The 22,816-nt window shown below is 39.1% G+C and overlaps 2 protein-coding genes across 2 annotated transcripts in view; both read left to right on the forward strand.

The window, feature by feature from the left end:
• Positions 1-679: 679 nt before the first annotated feature.
• gucy1a1 (guanylate cyclase 1 soluble subunit alpha 1) lies at positions 680-13,620 on the forward strand. Its single transcript, XM_021619069.2, has 8 exons — positions 680-1,266; positions 1,536-1,597; positions 1,978-2,072; positions 2,339-3,123; positions 6,648-7,133; positions 9,041-9,184; positions 11,290-11,444; positions 12,657-13,620. Exons 1-8 carry the CDS (start codon positions 1,024-1,026, stop codon positions 12,850-12,852), a joined length of 2,166 nt encoding a protein of 721 aa, XP_021474744.2. The 5' UTR covers positions 680-1,023; the 3' UTR covers positions 12,853-13,620.
• Positions 13,621-20,569: 6,949 nt separating this feature from the next.
• gucy1b1 (guanylate cyclase 1 soluble subunit beta 1) overlaps positions 20,570-22,816 on the forward strand; it is a 35,763-nt gene continuing 33,516 nt past the window's right edge. Inside the window, exons 1-2 of the mRNA XM_021619070.2 lie at positions 20,570-20,712; positions 21,084-21,157. Coding sequence (XP_021474745.1) covers positions 20,710-20,712; positions 21,084-21,157 — 77 coding nt within the window. The 5' untranslated portion in view covers positions 20,570-20,709. The remainder of the gene's footprint in view (positions 20,713-21,083; positions 21,158-22,816) is intronic.

The raw sequence follows: 22,816 nt of genomic DNA on the forward strand, positions 1-22,816 counted from the left end.
ATTTTTGTGAGATATAAATATAGGCCTATAGGCTACTTCAAATTGAGTTCAACTCTTGCAATGTAATTGTATGTTGTTGTTCTATAAGATCAAGTCTGTCAACGTGACCACACAATATATATTTAGGCCTTCCAGCAAATAGCAATTCAATTAAAGTAGCCTATGTATTATTCCAGGTACACTATTATAAGCACAATAAATGAGAATTTGAATTTTGGCAGTAATGGGAATTCTTATGCAACATGCATCTGTCATGTCTAGCCTACTATACTCAGTTTTGGGATGGATAAATTGTGTAAAATGAATAGTATATAGGACTACCATCATTTGTAAAACGGATTTACAAATATGTGCTGGAAGAACAAAACGTTAATCGTATCTCCAACCCAATTTTCCCCTTGACATCAACATGGAATTTCGTCGTGTAGGCCTAGAATATACGATTAAATGCACGCCTGTAAAAACAAAAAACATAACACCGCCCGTCATGATAAATACATTTACTAAAATAATTAAAAGCCTGAATTTAAAGCCTGTATTTCGGGGTGTCACACCAAAAATACCAATGACAAGTCACAGTTAGCCATTCGTGCGTAACGGTATTGCGCACATTTCATCATCCAAATCTTTAACCGTCCACTGCACGCGCGGAGTAGTCTACAAGGCATTTCATACGGATATATTTTTTAAGAGCCCAACCTACTCGCGCATCGATTGGCCAGGTCGACTCTTCTGTCGGTTTTCATTGGTTTATGATAATGGTATTTCACTCATCTTTTGCCCATGTAATTTACTATTGATATTGTATGTGGTTGCTGGCATAGGTGCGGAGCATTTATAACATACGAAAGGGAGAAAGACAGGTGTCCACAAGAGAGGATGCGCATAAAATAATACCTTTTTTTCTCCTCGCTCCCTTGCGAATGCCATGATGTGGGAATGGAGTTTCCAACTGAGACAGGAGATGCGTGTCCAAAATGTAGACATTTGCATGTAACCAAGAGATGAGGATAAGCACTAAGAATGTTTTGCGCAAAATTGAAAGACCTGAAAATCTCTGGAGAATGCCCGTTCTCCGGTATCGGTCGTATGGACGAACCCGGAGACTTTGAGGAATGTATAAGTGACCATACCGGGGATGTACTGGCAATTTCCAAGGATGTGTATGGAAATGTATCGGAGGTGCTACCTCAAAGGAAGACAAGCAAGACTAGAGTCAATCTTCATTCATTAGGGGAGAGCATCCGCAAATTGGCATGTCCAGAGGTAAATTGAGATTGTACTACAATAAAGCAATGTCTCAAAACATTCATCAGAATTGATTTTTGCACTGTTGTTGAGTGTAGTCTCAGAAGAGAGCAGTTTACACCGTGGAACATGTACAGTTCGGAAGGAAAAAAACGTCGGTTTTGCTGGTTTTTATCTCGAACCAAATGATTTGTTTGCTCTTGTGTTGATGTGATTGCAATGGGCCAAACTATAAGATTTCTTATACAAGTATCTTGTCAATAAACTTCTCGACTTGTTGTTTACAGTTTCAAAGACTGCATACTGCCTTTCTGCAAATGATGAAACAACATACGTTAGACACGAAATGGTAAGAAATAAGTCAAATAAATGTTGGCGAAATGAATGATTTAAACTATGCCGCCCTGATATTTCATTATTGTCAAAGGTCATGATTATAATAAATGACAATGTTCAGTTCAATTGAATGCGTTCAGATATTATTTTTATTGAAGACCCATTGACTACATGCCATGCATGGATGCACCATGTATCACGACCTGTATATGGTCAATCAGCAGGATGGCTTTGAAGGCAATACAAGGAATAGGAAAAATAGCCAAACTGTAGGTTAGAAACTTTTTTTCATAACATGCATGGGATTTCAAGGAATACGATATCTAGACCCATTTCTTAATGTGGGGAGTGAAGTGCTTACTAATATAATACTAATATAACTTCTGTCCACAGCCCTTCTGTGTGTTACGCAGACATCTGTCAAGATAGGAGCTTTGATCGACCAGAGAATTTAATGGAGATCATGAAGAATTATTCTCTAAAAACAGGTATTGTAAAGCTGATCAAATTCAAACAACACTGAACACGAGTTGCTTTTATTCCATTTTGGATGTTTTTAAGGTCTGTTATATTCATGCCTCTGTGAAACAAAAAGCAAATTTTTTACCTTGTGTGGAAAATAAAAATGTTTTATTCTATTCGTTTGTATTATTTTCTATTCTAATATACAGTATTGTATTTCATTTTTTATTTACATAGCGTTATTCTATTCTATTACATTTAATAACTGTTTTGACCTCCTTTTTACAACCAGGTATTCACATGGACGCTTTGAGAGTCTCCCTTGGTGAGGAGCTGTTCCAAACGTGCTTCGACGAGGACGGCCATATTCTACGGGTAGTGGGGGGAGCCCTCAGCGACTTCCTGAACAGCTTCAATGTCCTGTTGAAACAGAGCTGCAGCCCAAACCCGCTAGCACCTGCCGCTCTGCAAGCCGAACCAGACAGGAGAACAGATTATGTAAACAATGAAGAAGCGTCGGTGTTGTGCCTGGACAAGGATCTGGGTCTGCTCACCGTCTACTACTTCAACCCCAGGCAGACCACGGAGCTCTTCTTCCCTGGGGTCATCAAGGCGGCCGCCCGCCTGCTCTACGACACCACCGTGGAGGTGTTGATGGACATGGAGATGGACCTTCAAGGAGGCACCAAGGAGAGCGTAGGCCCCTTGCAGTTTCAGGCTGGGCCCCGGCAACCCAGCCTGCTCTACTCGGTGGTGGTGAAGAACGCCAAGAGCCTGAGCCCCAGTCCCATGAGGGCCACGTCAGTTGGGACCATGCCCACCTCGCTCTTCTCCTCCACCTTCCCCTTCCACCTCTTTCTGGATCAGGACCTGGGCCTGTTGCAAATCGGGGATGGCCTCCGGAAGAGACTTAGCCGGAAGGACGGCCCGAGGCGGCCCACTGCCTTCCTGGAGCACTTTGCCATCGTCACGCCCCAGATCAGGTGCACCTTCCAAGGCATCTTGACTATGCTGAACACACAGTTCATCATTCGGATAAAGCACCAAGGTGGCTCCATGGCCGATGACACAGGGAGGGTATGACCCTATTTCGACTGAATATCAGACCTGTGTTCAAATGGTATTTGAAGTCCTGAGTGATGCTTCATTGAGCTCGCCTGGTTCAATGGAACAGTCCCAAAGGTGCAAACCCGCCCATTTGGCAGTACAGTCATGTTTAAGCTAACCTAACGTAGCAGCCGTAGAAAGACGCCTGAGCGGAGTTCCCACTATCGTTTTTCAGTGGAAAGTTAGGTGGAAAATACTATATCCTTGAAACATCTGCTTTCTGTCTGGCTCAAGCAAAGACTCAGTCTTTGATTTCCAAAACCATTTGAACTCAGGTCTGCTGGATATGACCCTTTGGAGTTGAGACGAATGACTCACATGGAATCGAAGGTTGTCTAAATGTAGATTTAGAAAGATTCAGAAAGGCAAAATGCCGCATTGTTAATTCTTATGTGCTAATTAGCAGAATGCTCCCCCTGAGGTAGAGAACAACATAAGCCCAGGATGGAATTGGACAGCCGGGTCTCATAGACTAGATTTAATTTAGTAAATTGAAATCCGGGACACTCAAATTAGTATGATTTGGTTACATAAGACATGTGGTTGGTCAGGCATATAAAGCAAACGTCTAGCAACCCAGAGGTTGCGAGTTCGTATCTCATTACAGACAACGTTAGCTAATTAGCAACTTTTCAACTAGTTACTACTTTGCAACTACTTAGAATGTTAGATAACACTTCCCTTAACCCCTTTAGCTAACCATTTCGCTAACCCTAATCCTTTTAGCTAACCCGAATCATAACCATTTAACCTAACACCTAAACTTAACCTCCAACCCTAACCCCTAGCCTAGTTAGTGTTAGACAGCTAGCAAATGTTAGCCTGTGGAATTGGTAACACATACGTTTTGAAAATTTGTAACATATTGTACATTTACAAATTCGTTACATAATATCAATTGGAGAATTTTGTTCACTGTGCTATTTAGCTACATAAACTACAACGCTTTCGGCAAACTCACCCTTGATTAGTAATTTGGGCAATTATTTGCCATTCAATGACAGATGATTTAATCAGATCTGTTTTCTTTGAGTACCTTGTAGTGTCCAGAGCCTGAACAACTGAAGACAATACTTACAGTCATGTCCAAAATGATTGGCACCCTGGACAAAGATGAGCAAAATTGTATAAAGTAAATACACTGAAAAAAATATAATAGCAACATGCAACAATTTCAAAGATTTGACTGAGTTTATACATTTTTTTACCATTATTTTACCAGGTAAGTTGACTGAGAACACATTCTCATTTACAGCAATGACCTGGGGAATAGTTATGATGATGATCATGCTGTTTAATCAGCTTCTTCCCCCACCTGTCAAGTGGATGGATTACGTTGGCAAATAGAAATGCTCACTAACAGTGTAACGCACTCTATGCGTAGTGGGTGCTGAGTCAGGCGCAGGAAGCAGAGGGTAAAGAACAATGTTTTATTCCGGCGCAGGTAAAATGGTCACGCCAAAACACCAGGCAATAACAAGACCGATCCAAAACCAGAGGACCCAACCAGTTCGGAGAAAAACAAAGGAGATCGCACAACCACTAACATGAATAGAGGAAAATAATATTAATAAGCCCGCACAAAGAGCAGGCAGCAATTACCGGCTTAAATAGCCCAACTAAAACCTAAACAAGAAACAGGTGTAACCAATAAGACAAAACCAACAGAAAAGGGAAAAGGGATCGCTGGCAGCTAGTAGACCGGTGACGACAACCTCCGAGCACTGCCAGAACAGGAAGAGGAGCCAACTTCGGTGGGAGTCGGGACAAACAGGGATGGAAATAAATTTGTACACAAAATCTGAGAGAAATAATATTTAGTTATATTATATGCACATTTTTTTTGTGAAAATCATTATTTTAGAGAAATACATTTTGTTTAACAAGTAATACACCCCTTGCGAGGATAATGGCTACTGAGACTTCTTCTTACATGTTTTATGAGATTGAACACATTGGGAGGGACCTCAGACCATTCCTCCATATAGAATATTTCTAGACCCTTCAAATCCTTTGTCTGCGCTTATGTACAGGTTTTCAATGGGGTTAATGTCCTGAGATGGCCATTGCAAAAGACTGAGATGGCTATTGCAACATTTTAATCAATCAACCTTTTTTTTTGTGGATTTTGATGTAGGGGTTATTGTCTTGCTGGAAGATCCACTTGAGGCCAAGTTTCAGCCTCCTGGCAGAGGCAACCAGGTTTTTGGCTAAAATGTCCTGGTACTTGGTAGTTCATGATGCCGTTGACCTTGACAATGGCCCCAGGACCAGTGGAAGCAAAATATCCCCATAACATCAAAGTTCCACCATCATATTTTTACAGTAAGTATTTTCTACATATGCATCCTTTTGATGCTAAACCCACCACAGGTGTGAGTGGCAAAATAGCTATTTTCATGTCATCTGACCATAGCACCAGTTCCAATTCAAGTGCCAATACTGGTTAGCAAACTTGATGTTATGGGGCTATTTTTCTTCCACTGATCCTGAGGCCCTTGTTAAGGTCAATGACATCATGAATTTGACCAAATACCAGGAATTATTTTGCAAAAAAACCTGGTTGTCTCTCCCAGGAGGCTGAAACTTGGCCTCAAGTGGATCTCCCAGCAAGGCAATAACCCCTAGCACACATCAAAATCCAGAAAGAAATGGTTAACTGACCACAAAATCAACATTTTACAAAAGCCATCTCAGTATCCATACTACAGTACAGGTACCATTGGAAACCTGTGGAAGGAATTGAAGGCAGTCCATAAGAGCAGATGAAGGTGTCACGATTGTCGTATGGAGGGGACCAAAGCGCAGTGTGAATACATTTTTCTTAAATGAAGAACACTTAAACAAAAAACAATTAAGACGACCGTGACCACTATATAAACAATGTGCAAACGGGCAACATAACATAGACAATAACCCACGAAATACCCAAAGAAGATGGCTGCCTAAATATGGTTCCCAATCAGAGACAACGATAAACACCTTCCTCTAATTGAGAACCAATCTAGGCAACCATAGACCAACATAAACACCTAGATGAAAACAACCCCATAAATCTACAAAAACCTCTAGACAGTCCAAACACCCTAGAAAGAGACAAAAACACACATATCACCCATGTCACACCCTGACCTAACCAAAATAATAAAGAAAACAAAGAATACTAAGGTCATGGCATGACAGAAGGATATCAAGGATCTGGAAAGATTCTGTAAGGAGTAATGGTCTAAGATCCCTCCCAACGTGTTCTCCAATCTCATTAAACATTTTAGAAAAAAGCTTTAAATTACTTGTTAAACCAAATCTCTTTCTCTGAGCAATTGAATTTGAGAATACAAAATAGCTCAGTATTTGTATTATTTATTTTATATAGTATTTTTTGCTCAACTTTATCAAGTGTGCCAATAATTTTGGACCTGACTGTGTATGTACCATTTAGCATGGAGAACCCAGACAAAGACATTTATCTCATGCCTTGTTTCCCTCTCTTCTAGCTCATGGACCTGAAAGGCCAGATGATCTACATCTCAGAGTCCAATGTCATCCTCTTCCTGGGCTCCCCGTGCGTAGACAAGCTGGAGGAGCTGACTGGCCGGGGCCTCTACCTGTCTGACATCCCCATTCACAACGCCCTGCGCGACGTAGTCCTGGTGGGTGAGCAGGCCAAGGCTCAGGACGGCTTGAAGAAGCGCCTAGGCAAGGCCAAGGCGGCCCTGGAGCATGCTCACCTCGCCCTGGAAGAAGAGAAAAAGAGGACGGTGGATCTGCTTTTTACCATTTTCCCGGGGACGGTTGCCCAGGAACTTTGGCAAGGCCACACGGTGGATGCCAGGGAGTTTGAGAATGTCACCATGCTGTTCTCTGACATCGTGGGCTTCACGGCCGTGTGTTCACGCTGCACACCTATGCAGGTGGTCACCATGCTCAATGAGCTGTACACACGCTTTGACCACCACTGCGGGGAGCTGGATGTATACAAGGTGTGTGTTACAGCAAGGCCCAAGGAAACTCAGGGAACTTCTCAATCAAACCTGGATTTACCAGATAAAACTAAACACTGTTTAGTGGTTACGCTTTATTTTGCAAAGTGCCTGGTAATTACTTGGACTGATAAAGGTGAAACTAAATTCAGAAAAATAACCACTGAATATATTTTTTTTATGGGGATCGATTGAATTAATTGAAACACTACGCAACATTTGGTACAATGCAGTTATCAATTGTGTGGAATTAAGTACCAGAAAGTAACAGGGTATAATATAATTTCTCAGTAAAACACCAGTTAAACAGCAGTTGAAATGGAACAGCAAAAAGTGCCTTACTTAGTGTAACAGCTAAAATGAACATTATTGGGAAAATGGACTCCAAATGTGCCCAAAATGTTTCTATAGTCTTATTCCACATCCCCTGTTACGGGGTTGGATTGAATAGGTAAGGCACTCTATATAATATTATGTTTATATCAACAGATTATTTTTAGAACAACAATTTATGTTGTTGACTGCAGACCCTTGCTGGCATTCCCATATTATGTTCATCCCATCATGAATACGGCTTAATTTGAATTCATTTAGCCATGGAGGTAATAAGGTTAGATATGCCTTATGTTACTCTTCGATAGCGTTTTATAAGAATGTGTTAACTGATATGAATAATTTGAGTGGAGGCTTGTTTACTTCTTTCTTTTGCATAATTTAGCAATAATTCATCAATGTATTAATAGAGACAATACTTAACAGTTATGTCTTGACCAAAGCAATTTAGAGAGAATAATAGTTGTGCATTCTTAACAGTCCATCAATAATTAAAAGATCTACTCCAAAATAAGAGTCTGCAATATAAAAGAGATGCACATTCTCCAAAAAGGGGAAAGACCATGGTTGTTTTTGACCTTGTCAGGATAAGACTGTTATGTGATTTAGGCACAAAAGTACTTTAAATTCATGGTAGAAAGTTATTTCCGTTACGTTCTCTCATAGATTACACAAGTCTTGGGCAAAAATGACACAATTCCACCATTTTATCTAGGTTTAATATTTCTTAAAGAACAGACTGTACTTGTCTCATGGCCAAACTTGCTTGCTCTCAGCCAACTGTCCTGTAATCTGCGGGGAGTTTGGCTAATGTAATCAGTGTGTCACTGAAGTATAACAGAGGAGAGCAGCATGTCTGACGGATCATTCGTAAAGTACTGGGAAGTCAGAGGTTCCTTTAGGACCTCTGTTTCCATTCCCGGTCCAAAAATAGATTTGGCTGCTTTCCAAATGGCACTCTATTCCCTTAATTGTGCACTACAATTCACTATATGGAGTGCCATTTGGAACATCAAATTTGACCTCACATTGTTCACTGTCGAGTGCTCTCCTGCTCCGGAGTAAAACATAAACAAACAACTCCCAGAAGAACTATTTTGAAGCTAATTCACACTGATTAAATTGGCCCTGATGATTGTTTTAATGTGTTTGTGTTCGAATGTGTCAACATCTACCTGTAGGGGAAGACTGTGTGACAAATTAAAATAGGTACAGTAGTTTTTGCTCACTTGACGTGTTTTCCATTACTTGTGCTTTTCATTAGGAGTATATGAATTGGAATGGTCTAATAGACAAATAAAGGAATTAAGAGGGCTAGAAAAACAATCCTTCAACTTAAAGTCCTATGCATACATCATACAACTATACAACTATTCTCTCTCTGTACAGTCAATGTAGAAATTAAGATCAGAGGGTCTGTAGACAATGGGGGCACGTCTTTAAAAAAACAAGTTGAATGGTTCCCCCTCTCTGATCTATGCTATCTGATATTACACAAATCTTGTGATGAAGTTAACTGTATGCCATGTAGTTTGTCTATGGGATATTCAACTATTATTTTCGACTGTATCTAGGTGGAGACTATTGGTGATGCGTACTGTGTGGCCGGTGGCTTGCACAAGGAGAGCGAGACTCATGCAGTGCAGATTGCCCTCATGGCGCTGAAGATGATGGAGCTGTCCGATGAGGTCAGGACGCCCACTGGTGAGCCAATCAAGGTGAGTGTTACAGCTTACCTTCTTCACAGTGTGAAAACTTCAATGGAAAGCCCTTTTCAGAATGTCACTGAGTAGCACAGGAAGTTGCCTGGACAAGAGAGTTTTATACACAAAACTGATTTTCAGGCTTTTCTACTGTTACGCCATTTGCTCAAGATGTAGACAAAGTTGTTCTCTGGTAGCTGGTTTTTGTTTATATCTAGAATGACAATATTGTTCATCTGAAAGAGAGTGACTCTTCGTTTGTGCTGATCTATGACACGCTAGCACCTCCCCCGTTAAGAGGGGGATGAGGCAACCTCAAGAGTTACACACAAGGAATTTTATTCACACACACAGACGGATAATGTACATGGGGATAAAGAATGGTAATGGTTCTGAAACAGGAGAAACAGAGGTAATGAATACACTGTACACAATGCAATAAGGGTTCCCAATGTACAAGGTTATTGACAAGGGAAGGACTGTATGAATGTATATGCTACCTGCACATATTACAATACAGCTATACACAAAGGCAGCATATAACAACTATAAGAACATCAAGCAGGAATTATATACATGTCACAGTATATGCATGTCACACTCACTTTGGTCATGCACACCAACCCACAAGTCCATAGATATAGTATGAATGAGTCCAGTTGTTGATGAGCAGAGACAGATATGTTGTGGGAGACTGTGTATTGTGTGACCTGCAGAGTCAAGAGGATGGGCAGATGTCAGGCCGGCTAGTAACCTCCCTAGCAACCTGACAGTGTCTCATCAACATCTCAAATTTGGAGATTATAATGAGAAAGCTTCAGCTGTTCCTGTCTTTCTGTATTTTTATATATTAATTGACATTTGACATTATATTGAAAGCTTAGAGGTAGTTGACCCCATTTTATGAATACCTAGAACACAGATTATGGACCCAAACCATGATTTGGATTTGTTCACTTTGCTACAGTTTAGCATTAGCACCATTGAACACAAAACAAGGGGTATACTACAAAGCAGGATCAAGGAGTTAGCCAGCTCTTTAGGAAGATAAGCTTTAAATGTGCACTGTCTTATATACTAAACAACCAAAAACACATCTAAGTTTAGCTTTCCTCTAATGAACTAGAAAATCTATAGTTATTTCAGGTTGATTTTCCAAAGTAGCTGGCTAACTCATAGATCCTGCTTTGTATACCCCTCTGGTTAAAATGCTCCAGAAAGCAGGCCTAAATCACATTCAAGTAACTTCTAAAATATAACTTTGTGTTCTGGGTGGTCAAGCGGTCTAAGCCGCTGCCTCTAGAATACACAGAGAACACACATACTATGTAATGTTGTGAGCAGGGGTTCAAATCCAACGCTCTCTGCTGTCAGTTATGCAACTGCCCTACTCCTTCGGATAGGACGTTAAACGGATATCTTGACTCTGGTGACTCTGTGGTCATTACAATTTCATGGCACTTATCGTAAGAGTAGGGGTGTCCTGGCCCCATTTCCATCATGGCCACCTAATCATCCCTATCATTCCTAATTGGCATATATTTGGTCATGCAAGGCAACCATCAGGTAGCGGTGAACCTCTACACCATGCTAGCTGATGGTTGTCTTGCATGACCAAAGTGGGTGCCACACATTGATGGTGGTGGATGAGGTGAGTTTCCTCCCTACTATTGAAGCAGCATCTGGAAAATTGATATATAAATTCAATCAATAAATCAAAGTAATAATTTGGCTAAGTAATCCATTCAGAAGTAGAATATGTGGATAAATAAAGCATCAGTCGATAGCATGGGAAATGTTCTTGAACTATTATCATCAAATTACATTTAAATTATATTTACTACAGTCAAAATGTGATTTCCCAAAAAGATAGGAGTTGCAATGACTTGATTGTGATTTCCAAGACAGTCTTTGAAGAACAATCACAATTTGTTGTTCCTTTAAGTCACCTTGGTGAACTTTACTTTTCGAATACACAAACATTTATATTTATATTGGATTAAAGTTGATTTCACCTTATAGCTGTCACTTCAAAGGAAAACGTAATATAATCAATGAAGCTTTGATTTAATGTTGCAATTTTTTCCTTCAATGCAAGTTATCTTTTTTTTTATTTACAGATGAGAATTGGCCTGCACACTGGCTCAGTTCTGGCCGGTGTTGTTGGCGTGATGATGCCGCGCTATTGTCTGTTTGGCAACAACGTCACATTGGCAAATAAGTTTGAGTCCTGTAGCGTACCTAGAAGAATCAACGTTAGCCCCACAACCCACAGGTGACTTAACACTTCTGCACTACAAAAATATGTTATAGTTAATTTCACTGCCAGATCTCCCTAAGCTCAGCCACTAGCTAATGTTTTATATTTAAAAAAAAATGTTTTGAAGAGTCTTGTGTTTACACTTTGCATTGATGATCACATGTATCATTATGATCTGGTTATAAAGCATCGTTGGACATGTCATTAGCATGTATGTATTTATAATGTCTTTATTTGAATGTCTCATTAATTTGGATCACACTGTTTATCACAAAAGTCACACAGTAAATTATGTTTTGTGTGGTGTTCTTCAAATGACAAGCTACCTATAACTCACCGTAATAATGAAAGATGCACTGGCATTCATCAGAAGATAGACCATAAAACCCTATAGTGTCAACAGGTCTTGCCTGGATCTGTACTATTTAGTCTTCGTTCTTACACTACGTCCACTGTTGGGCATAGAATTAGAACCCTGATTTGGCTACCCAACATTTGTCATAGTCAATAAAGCCAAGGTCTTTACGACACACATTCTAGGATGTTCAGTGTGGTCTCTTTAGGGGCACAGTTGAAAACAGTTTCACAAAACACTTGATTGGCCAGAAAGTTCACCCACCTGGTTTCCCAAGTCTAAATCTGTCCCTGATTGGAAGGAAAGAATGAAAACCAGAAGGGCTATGGTTGTTCTCTCGGACTGTAATAAGATAGCCATGGTGTAGGGCCTCTGAAATGTGTGTCCAAAACATTTATGGGTATTTGGTAGCACTTTCAATAAAGTCCTTCTTGCACCTGTGTAATAACACTGTAATTACTACATTAACATTGTTACAAATTTCTGCGTTGCTCTTTATTATTAAAATGCAGTTACTAAAGTAAGATGTGAAAATAAGTTAATACATTGTTATTACTAGTGTAATTGCAGTGTACTGGTTACTGTATATTTTTTGTAAGGAAGGCAAAACAACATTGTTTGTGTTTCAAGAGAACGTGCTTAACTTCCTATCCAGTTGTTGCTTTTTGGTTTCAGACAGTAACGGACTTATACAATAAATTCATACACACATTCTCACAGTACAAGATAAATTGTTTATGTGGTCTTGCACAGGAAACGGGATCCAATGTTGATTGAATAGAGAGCCCCGTAGCCTCCATTTCTATCTGCAGCACATACTTAAACGTTGTATTTACATTCAAGATGGTTCATTTGTCCTTTTGGGTTTCCAGATTGCTGAAAGATTGTCCAGAGTTCGTCTTCGTTCCCCGGACCAGACAGGATCTTCCGCCAAACTTCCCACCGGATATTCCTGGTGTTTGTTACTTCTTGGAGGCTTTTGATCAATGGTCGGGCAAAACCACAAGTGACTGTGAGACCGAAGAACCATGCTACAGCAATACAAACTTCATGGCTGAGCAAACATAGATGGTATGATGAGACACAGCCAAACCTGGGTTCAATTAATATTTTAAATCTTTGAGCGTTTGATTGAGCCTGCCTGGAGCACCAAATGGGCAGAGTTTGCACTTTTAGCAATATTCCATTGGATTCATTGCACAATGCACGCTCAATCGAGCAGAGCTAAAGTATTTGAAAGAAAACTAATATTTGTACCCAGGTCTAAATACAGCTAGCACCCGTTGCTGTAGATTTCTTTAGGTGATGTAGAAATGTTGATTATTCTCTTACAAAATCGCTAGATGTACATTGTGTATGCTTTCACTGATTTATTCACCTCACCAGAGTCACATAATTTCTTACACTGTAATTACTCTACAACTGCCTATGTAACTACCATGTAAATACATAGGAATGAATCACACATTGGGACTTAAAGAGATAGTCACCCAAATTACATATCGGTTTCCTTACCCTGTATGCAGTCTGTGGACAAGGTAAGAAAGCAATCCATACTTTAATTTGAATTAACTGCTCTCCAAATGCAAGTCAATATCCCCGCATTTTTCGTCTCTCACCTTGTCCTTAGACTGCATACAGGCTAAGTGCCAAGCATATGTAATTTTGTAATTTGGTTAAACTAACTATTAAAGAGAATTACACAATAACTAATGTCACGGCATGGCTAGAACACAATGAATTCCATTACAATTAGCATTTATTACTGTGATTATTTTTGTATTGTCCAAGCGACAATAAATATTGTGATTAACAGGTTTGTGTGTCTACACTTCTACTACTCTGATGTTTGGAATATATTTTCAGTTTTCCTGCGAGCATAGTCATAGTACATGTAACTGCCAAAATAAAGGAAACACCAACATAAAATGCCTTAATAGGGCATTAGGCCACCACGAGCCAGATGCACCCTGGCATAGATTCTACAAGTGTCTGGAAACTATCCAATGCAACACCTTTCTTTCACGATACATTTGATCATTTTATGTTTTGTTGATGGTGGTGGAAAATGTTGTCTCAGGTGTCGCTCCAGAATCTCCCGTAAGTGTTCAATTGGATTGAAATGTGGTTACTGAGCATATGGTTTACATAGTTTTCATGCTCATCAAACCATTCAGTGACCTTGTGGATGGAGGCATTGTCATCCTATGGGGCATAGCCATGGTTGCCAAAATAATTGCCTGCCCAGCATTTTTATACATGACCTTGAGCGTGATGGGATGTTCATTGCTTAATTACCTCAGGAACCACACTTGTATGGAAGCAGCTGCTTTCAATATACTTTGTATTCCTTATTTACTCAAGTGTTTCCATTATTTTAGAAGTTACCTGTAGATTGTGTCGTGGAAAATGTAATCAATAATGAGGAGAGTCAAGGTCAATCACCAATCACGATATTTCTTTATTCAAAATATATTCATAACATTGATTAATTATTGCAATAATGAAGCTGGTCGAAGAACTACCCTTAGATGATTCATTGAGAGCCCAACGAGCTGATTTGAGCCACAGCATTTTATAGCAAAGTACATCCTCCTGAATGTTCATGACAACCAACAGCTGTGTGGAATGGGTCACAAGGTTAGGATTTATATGAAAGAAATGATTAATTCACAGCAAATATCTGCTGTAAAGACTGTTCTCATTGTGTGGAAACCAGGGTCTGCCCCCCAAAACAAAGTTCCTCTCATCATTATCCATACCCTAGCCATCTCCACCCTGGTACCTCCCAGCACACAAACACTAACTATGGAATGCGGTCTTTAGGTTTTATCACCAAAGGCATCGTAAATCCACTGTCAGCATTAAGCTCCCAGAGGCCCAACTCAGAAGACTATGCACAGATGAGGGTGTTCTAAGAACCCTATTCTATTCCATAAAACAACCATTTGATGCAATAACAGTATTATAACAATCTTAAATTTCACTCTCACAATTGATATTACACTACATCAAACATTTGCTCAAGTTTGTTTTGCATTTTCACAGGAAGGAAATTGTGTCCAAAATGGCACTCTATTCCATCTCTGGACCTCAAAGCCAGGGACTGATTTAGGTGGGTGTAATTAATTATCTGCCTTATTTGACGATGACCCGTTGTTGTTGGGGGTCAACTGCCTTCCTCAAAGGCAGAACAGCAGATTTTCCCACCTTGCCAGATCAGGGATTCGAACTAGAGATCTTCCTGTCCAAACGCTCTGAACCGCTAGGCCCTGGTCAAAAATAGTGCACTACAGTACACATAGAATAGGATGCCATTTCAGACACAAACTTGGTTGTAACAGTTGTGATGGTAGGCCTAGAGGAGATCAGATGCAATTTGGCCTATGTTAATAGAGTGGATGGGGGTCGAGAAAAAGGTAAGGAAGAAAACATTTTTTGTGTTATTTTCTATTATTACAATCATGTAGCCCTTGGTCATTATAGGCTGCACAACTCGAAACATGGATCAGTCAACAGGAGGTAAAACCTGTCCACCCCTCAACATAAAAAAAAGCTACAGAAACACTGATTGCGTCCCAAACAGCACCCCATTACCTATATAGTGCACGAGTTTTGTGCACTGTCCTGAAACTACAAGGCCCATCCAAGTTGACCTGTGAGTCAAAACCAGTGGAACAGCACAGCAGCTTTGGCTAAACGAAGGGGATTATGTGTTCTTTGTTCTTTTTGGAACATCATAGAGATTCACAAGCTTTCTCAAAACAGTAATAAAAGCTTTTATTAGTGGACATTTGATCAAATGTTTGATTCCAAAAGGACATGTGACATGATAAGAATGGGCTTATATCTAAACATTATACAAATATATATATATATATATATATATATATATATATATATATATATATGTGTATGTATGTGTATATATATATATGTGTGTGTATATACATACATACAGTTGAAGTCAGAAGTTTACATACACCTCAGCCAAATATAGTTAAACTTAGTTTTTCACAATTCCTGACATTTGATCCTAGTAAAAACTCCCTGTCTTTAGGTCAGTTAGGATCACCACTTTATTTTAAGAATATGAAATGTCAGAATAATGGGAGACAGAATTATTTATTTCAGCATTAATTTCTTACATCACATCCCCAGTGGGTCAGAAGTTTACATACACTCAATTAGTATTTGGTAGCATTGCCTTTTAAATTTAAAAGGTGGGTCAAATGTTTCAGGTAGCCTTCCACAAGCTTCCCACAATACGTTGGGTGAATTTTGGCCCATTCCTCCTGACAGAACTGGTGTAACTGAGTCAGGTTTGTAGGCCTCCTTGATCGCAGACGCTTTTTCAGTTCTGCCCACATTTTCTATGGGATTGAGGTCAGGGCTTTGTGATGGCCACTCCAATAACTTTACTTTCTTGTCCTTAAGCCATTTTGCCACAACTTGGTTTCATTGTCCATTTGGAAGATGAATTTGTGACCAAGCTTTAACTTCCTGACTGATGCTTGAGATGTTGCTTCAATATATCCACATAATTTTCCTGCCTCATGATGTCATCTATTTTGTGAAGTGCACCAGTTCCTCCTGCAGCAAAGCACCCCCATAACATGATGCTGCCACCCCCGTGCTTTACAGTTGGGATGGTTTTCTTCGGCTTGCAAGCCTCCCCCTTTTTCCTCCAAACATAACGATGATCATTATGGCCAAACAGTTCCATTTTTGTTTCATCAGATCAGAGGACATTTCTCAACAAAAAAAATTCCCCCATGTGCAGTTGCAAACCTAATTGCGGCTTTTTTATGGCAGATTTGGAACAGTGGCTTCTTCTTTGCTGAATGGCCTTTCAGGTTATGTCGATGTAGGACTCGTTTCACTGTGGATATACATTTGAAGTCAGAAGTTTACATACACTTAGGTTTGAGTAATTAAAACTTGTTTTTCAACCACTCCACAAATTTCTTGTTAACAAACTGTAGTTTTGGCAAGTCAGTTAAGACTTCTACTTTGTGCATGACACAAGTAATTTTTCCAACAATTGTTCACAGACTGATTATTTCACTTATAAATCACTGTATCACAATTCCAGTGTGTCAGAAGTGTACATACGCTAAGTTGATGTCATGGCTTTAGAATCTTCTGATATTGAAGATACTGATATTAATTGACATCATTGGAGTAAATTGGAGGTGTACCTGTGGATGTATTTCAATGCCTACCTCCAAACTCAGCGCCTCATTGCTTGACATCATGAGAAAATCAAAAGAAATCAGCAGAAAAGAAGTCCTCAGAAAAAAATGACAGACCTCCACAAGTCTGGTTCATCCTTGGGAGCAATTTCCAAACACCTGAAGGTACATTGTTCATCTGTACAAACAATGGTACGGAAGTATAAACACCATGGAACCATGCAGCAATCATATCGCTCAGGAAGGAGACGCGTTCTTTCTCCTAGAAATTAATGTACGTTGGTGCAAAAAGTGCAAATCAATCAGAGAACAACAGCAAAGGACCTGGTGAAGATGCTGGAGGAAAGAGGTACAAAAGTATCTATATCCGCAGTGGGTGGAAGCATCATGTTGTGGGGGTACTTTGTTGCAGGAGGGACTGGTGCACTTCACAAAATAGATGGCATCTTGAGGAAGTAAAATTATGTGGATATATTGAAGCAACATCTCAAGCCTCAGTTAAAGCTTGGTCGCAAATTTGTCTTCCAAATGGACAATGACCCCCAAGCATACTTCCAAAGTTGTGGCAAAATGGCTTAAGGACAACAAAGTCAAGGTATTGGAGTGGCCATGACCTCAATCGCATAGGAAATATGTGGGCAGAACTGAAAAAGCATGTGCGAGCAAGGAGGCCTACAAACCTGACTCAGTTACACCAGTTCTGTCAGGAAGAATGGGTCAAAATTCACCCAACTTATTGTGGGAAGCTTGTGGAAGGCTACCTGAAACGTTTGACCCAAGTTAAACAATTTAAAAGGCAATGCTACCAAATACTAATTGAGTGTATGTAAACTTCTGACCCACTGGGAATGTGATGAAAGAAATATAATCTGAAATAAATAATTCTGTCTACTATTATTCTGACATTTCACATTCTTAAAATAAAGTGGTGATCCTAACTGACCTAAGACAGGGAATGCTTACTAGGATTAAATGTCAGGAATTGTGAAAAACTGAGTTTAAATGTATTTGGCTAAGGTGTATGTAACCTTCTGACTTCAACTGTATATACACATACTAATCAGGGGGAATGGGAACCAGGTGTGCGTAATGAGACAAGACAGTCCGGGGTTGGTAGTAATGATCCAGTTCAGTGAAGCCTAGAAGGCCGGTGATGTAGACCTCCGGAGCTGGTGAACGGAATGAGCAGCAGTACCGGGGAAATCCGTGACAGCAACACTCCATCACACTCCTTCTTGGTCAAATAGCCCTTACACAGCCTGGAGGTGTGTTTTGGGTCATTGTCCTGTTTAAAAACAAATGGTAGTCCCACTAAGCGCAAACCAGATGGGATGGCGTATGGCTGCAGAATGCTGTGGTACCCATGCTGGTTAAGTGTGCCTTGAAATCTAAATAAATCACAGACAGTATCACCAGCAAAGCACCCCCACACATCAAACCTCCTCCTCCATGCTTCACGGTGGTAACCACATGTGCGGAGATCATCCATTAACCTACTCTGCGTCTCACAAAGACACAACGGCTGGAACCAAAAATCTCACATTTGGAATCATCAGACCAAATTACAGATTTCCACCGGTCTAATGTCCATTGCTCGTGTTTCTTTATCCAATCAAGTCTCTTCTTCTTATTGGTGTCCTTTAATAGTGGTTTCTTTGCAGCAATTTGAACATGAAGGCCTGATTCACGCAGTCTCCTCTGAACAGTTGATGCCGAGAAGTGTAATTTACGCTGCAATTTCTGAGGCTGGTAACTCTAATGAACTTATCCTCTGCAGCAGAGCTAACTCTGGGTCTTCCATTCTTGTGATGGTCCTCATGAGAGCCAGTTTCATGTTAGCGCTTGATGGTTTTTGGGACTCCACTTGAAGAAAGTTCTTTAAAATTTCCAGATTGACTGACCTTCATGTCTCAAAGTAATGATGGACTGTCATTTCTCTTTGCTTATTTGAGCTGTTCTTGCCATAACATGGACTTGATCTTTTACCATATAGGGATATCTTCTGTATACCACCCCTACCTTGTCACAACACAGCCAATTGGCTCAAAAGCATAAAGAACTTTTAACAAAGCACACCTGTTATTTGAAATGTATTCCAGGTGATGACCTCATGAATCTGGTTAAGAGAATGCCAGGAGTGTGCAAAGCTGTCAAGAAAAAGGGTGGCTACTTTGAAGAATCTCAAATATAAAATATATTTCGATTTGTTTAACACTTTTGGATACTACATGATTCCATGTGTTATTTCATAGTTGTAATGTCTTCACTATTATTCTACAATGTAGAAAATAGTAAAAATAAAGAAAAAAACATTGAATGAGCAGGTGTGCCCAAACTTTTTACTTAAGTCGTTTTGGGGGGGGGTATCTGTACTTTACTTTACTATTTATATTTTTGACTACTTTTACTTCACTACATTCCTAAATAAAAATAATTGACTTTTTACTCCAAACATTTCCCTGACAACAAAAGTACTAGTTACATTTGGAATGCTTAGCGGGGCAGGAAAATGCTCCAGTTCACGCACTTATCACGAGAACATCCCTGGCCATCTCTACAGCCTCTGATCTGATGGACTCTCTAAACACAAAATGTTTCGTTTGTAAATTATGTCTGAGTGTTGGAATATTCCCCTGGCTATCTGTAAATAAATTTTTAAAATGGTGTCGGTTTGCTTAATATAAGGAGTTCAAAATTATTTATACTTTTACTTTTACATTTACTTGCAATACTTAAGTATATTTAAAACCAAATATTTTTAGACTTTTACTCAAGCAGTATTTTACTGAGTGACTAAATTTTACGTGAGTAATTTTCTATTAAGGTATCTTAACCTTTTCTCAAGTATGAAAATAGGATACTTTTTCCACCACTGCCCATTCCATGATGGAGCTAGAAGCATGATGGAGTTACACACGGATTATACTAAACAAGTTAAATGTCTTACCTGTGATTAAATGTTTTCCACACACATATACACTCTCCCATGCCGAATAGCCTGAAGCCACAGGGCTCTTCTTGCAATCTCAATTCCCCTACTTGGGAGCATTGTGAACCATTGATCGGGATTTCTGACCTGGTTACATGTACATTGAACAACGCAGTAGCTTTTTGGCATGTTTGTTATTTCTGTATAACTAAAAACCATTGTAAAATAGTAGGCTAAAACACGACGCAATGCGGAGTGCCTGGATACAGCACTTAGCCGTGGTATATTGGTAATATACCACAAACCCTTTAAGGTGCCTTATAGCTATTATAAACTGGTTACCAACGTAATTTGAGCAGTACAACTATTTTTTTTGTCATATATATAGTAAACCATCAGATGTACCATGGCTTTCAGCCAATCAGCATTCAGGGCTCGAACCACCCAGTTTATAATCTATTCTACCAAACATTTGTTTCTATCATTTGATTGTGGAATTTAAATAGGTTGGTTTCGTTCTGTAGTCTTTCTTTTGCAGTTGATAAATAAAACGTTTGATGGGACTGTTTTCATAAGCAACGCTGTCTTCAACGGGCAACCCCCACTTCTTCCTCAGTGGCCGGTTGCCGAGTGAGTATTTTTTTCCTTGAGCTCTCATTGGACATATTCGACGTCAGTTTGGGGAATGTTTTCAGGAATGAAGACGCAACGTAACATCTGCAAACTGTGAAGGTGCCGTGATAATTTAGACATAACAGTTTACTTACGTTGATAGGGAATCGGGAAGAACTGGTCGTAAAAATGGTATGTAAACATCGACATATTAGATTCCACGGCGACATTTGATTGCCTTTTTGATGTGTAGTGGTGTGTTTTCCGTATGAGAACGAGCTATCAGCCTATGGCTACAGCATTCGTTCACCATGCTAACGTTACTTAATGTAAATTACCACTGAAATTCGTTATTCGACTGCGATTCTATCGTTCTAATAATCATGCTGCATCAATTAACGCATGATTTGCTGTTGTACAATTTAAGCATACTTTCCTTGCAATTACAATGGAATCATAACACTATCATCACTATAAGGCATTTATTTACATACTTGTTATTCCCAGTATTTTCAGATTTATGTTTCTCTATTATTTCTGTATTCTGTTTTATTTCGTTTTAGTATGGTTTTGTCAACCACGCCTTGGAACTACTTGTATTAAGAAATTATGGCGAAGAAGTGTGGGAAGACATCAAGTAAGTTTAAATAATTATTTTGTATTTGTGAATGACACAGGGATTTTGCATATCATAATTCAAAGCAGAAAATTAGAATAAAACCATGTGGCCATGTTGCAAAAGCAAAACAAAGAATTAGCAGATATGGTCATTACATAGATATGTTATTAACGCTTCACATTAAGTTGCTCCTATAACTGTGTATTAACACTGTAGTAACACACATGACACAGAACACATTGATTGTGTATTGTGGATATGTGGTAGGAGAGTAGTGGCCTGAGGGGCAGACACTTAATGTGTTGTGAAAAGTGTTATGAAATGTAATGTCATGTAAAATTTTAAATTGTATATAACTGCCTTAATTTTGCTTAATGAATACAAAAGTACAAAAAGCAAATTACACTACTGCCTATGTAATTACCATGTAATAACAATTGCTGTTACTTTACATTGTTATTACACTTTAATTTTGTTTACTACATTGTCTTGACCACAACCTTATGTAACCTACTAATATGACATAAAAATATGTCCTAAAAATATGTCCATTAACCATATTATAGTTTTGAAATCAATAATCTCCCCCTATTGCTAAACAGAGTGGATAACGAATGGCCATGTCAAGATATTCCACTGATGATACATGACCAACAGATATAGTGGTAGTTGGCCAATCTGTAACTTAAAACATGTGACCATAAATCACCAGCAAACATAAAAGAAAACAATATATAATTAATCAATTCATTCTTAAATTACATCACCCTTATGTAAAGGCGAGCCATATTTTTACTCAATCATTCATTTTCATTAGCCTTATAATAGTGGCGATAATGAGAGGTTGTGAATGTTGTTGCATTATGATAACAATCCCCTCTTTTCAAAGTGCTCAAATATTTGGCAAGATCCACATTTATTTTTCTTCCTCAGTCTTCGCTTTCCAGGACCCAGACTTTCATCCCACCCTATAAGAACAGATGCACAGCTGCCTCTCCGAAAAACGTGTTTTGAGGAATCTCCCAAGATATATTGCAGCACAATGTTATCTTAATGTTATCTCAACCTTATCTTGGCTGACGTTATTCAACATTATTACATGTCTAATTATTCAAGCAATGTTAGATTTTCAGATCTTGTAGCTCAGAGCAATTGAAAAATGAAATCTTATTTTCACTACATTTTTACATTGCTTGGTGTGTTTGTTCAGCTGATTACATGCTCAGAAAAAGTGGTTGCTAGCCAGCACAGCAAATCAGTATTGTTTTCTCAGATCAACTCAGTAATCAGGTCAAATAGACCTCATTAGGATATATAACAGTCTTATTTATTAGCATGCCAAATACATTTTCTCATTGTAACTTCTAAATATAGATAATCCTACAATGCAGTTAATGCTCAAAGGTAGTTTAATGGTACTGCAACATTCATGAAGGTGTCATGACTGGTTTCATAACGGTGTTATGAATGGCTTATGTATACCCCCCTACAATAAAGTGTTACTGATTGTTTTTGTTTGGACCCAATAAGTGTAGGTATCACTTTACTGAAGGCCCTTTATGTATGCATTCATTAAGCCTTTATAACAACTATATAAGACGCTTATACTGTCAGTCACAGGCAGAAACAACAGCATACAATGTTATGAAGCTAGTTTTAATGGATACTATAGAGGAC

The sequence above is a fragment of the Oncorhynchus mykiss genome, chromosome 10, assembly GCF_013265735.2.
Source record: "Oncorhynchus mykiss isolate Arlee chromosome 10, USDA_OmykA_1.1, whole genome shotgun sequence".
NCBI classification, from domain to species: domain Eukaryota; kingdom Metazoa; phylum Chordata; class Actinopteri; order Salmoniformes; family Salmonidae; genus Oncorhynchus; species Oncorhynchus mykiss.

What these genes read in the sequence shown, in the direction of transcription:
- gucy1a1 (XM_021619069.2), top strand. Translation starts at nt 1,024, where the DNA reads ATGTTTTGCGCAAAATTGAAAGACCTGAAAATCTCTGGAGAATGCCCG. An exon ending in GCAAATTGGCATGTCCAGAG is followed by an intron (nt 1,267 to 1,535) that starts GTAAATTGAGAT and finishes TGTTGTTTACAG; the next exon opens with TTTCAAAGACTGCATACTGC. An exon ending in GAATTATTCTCTAAAAACAG is followed by an intron (nt 2,073 to 2,338) that starts GTATTGTAAAGC and finishes TTTTACAACCAG; the next exon opens with GTATTCACATGGACGCTTTG.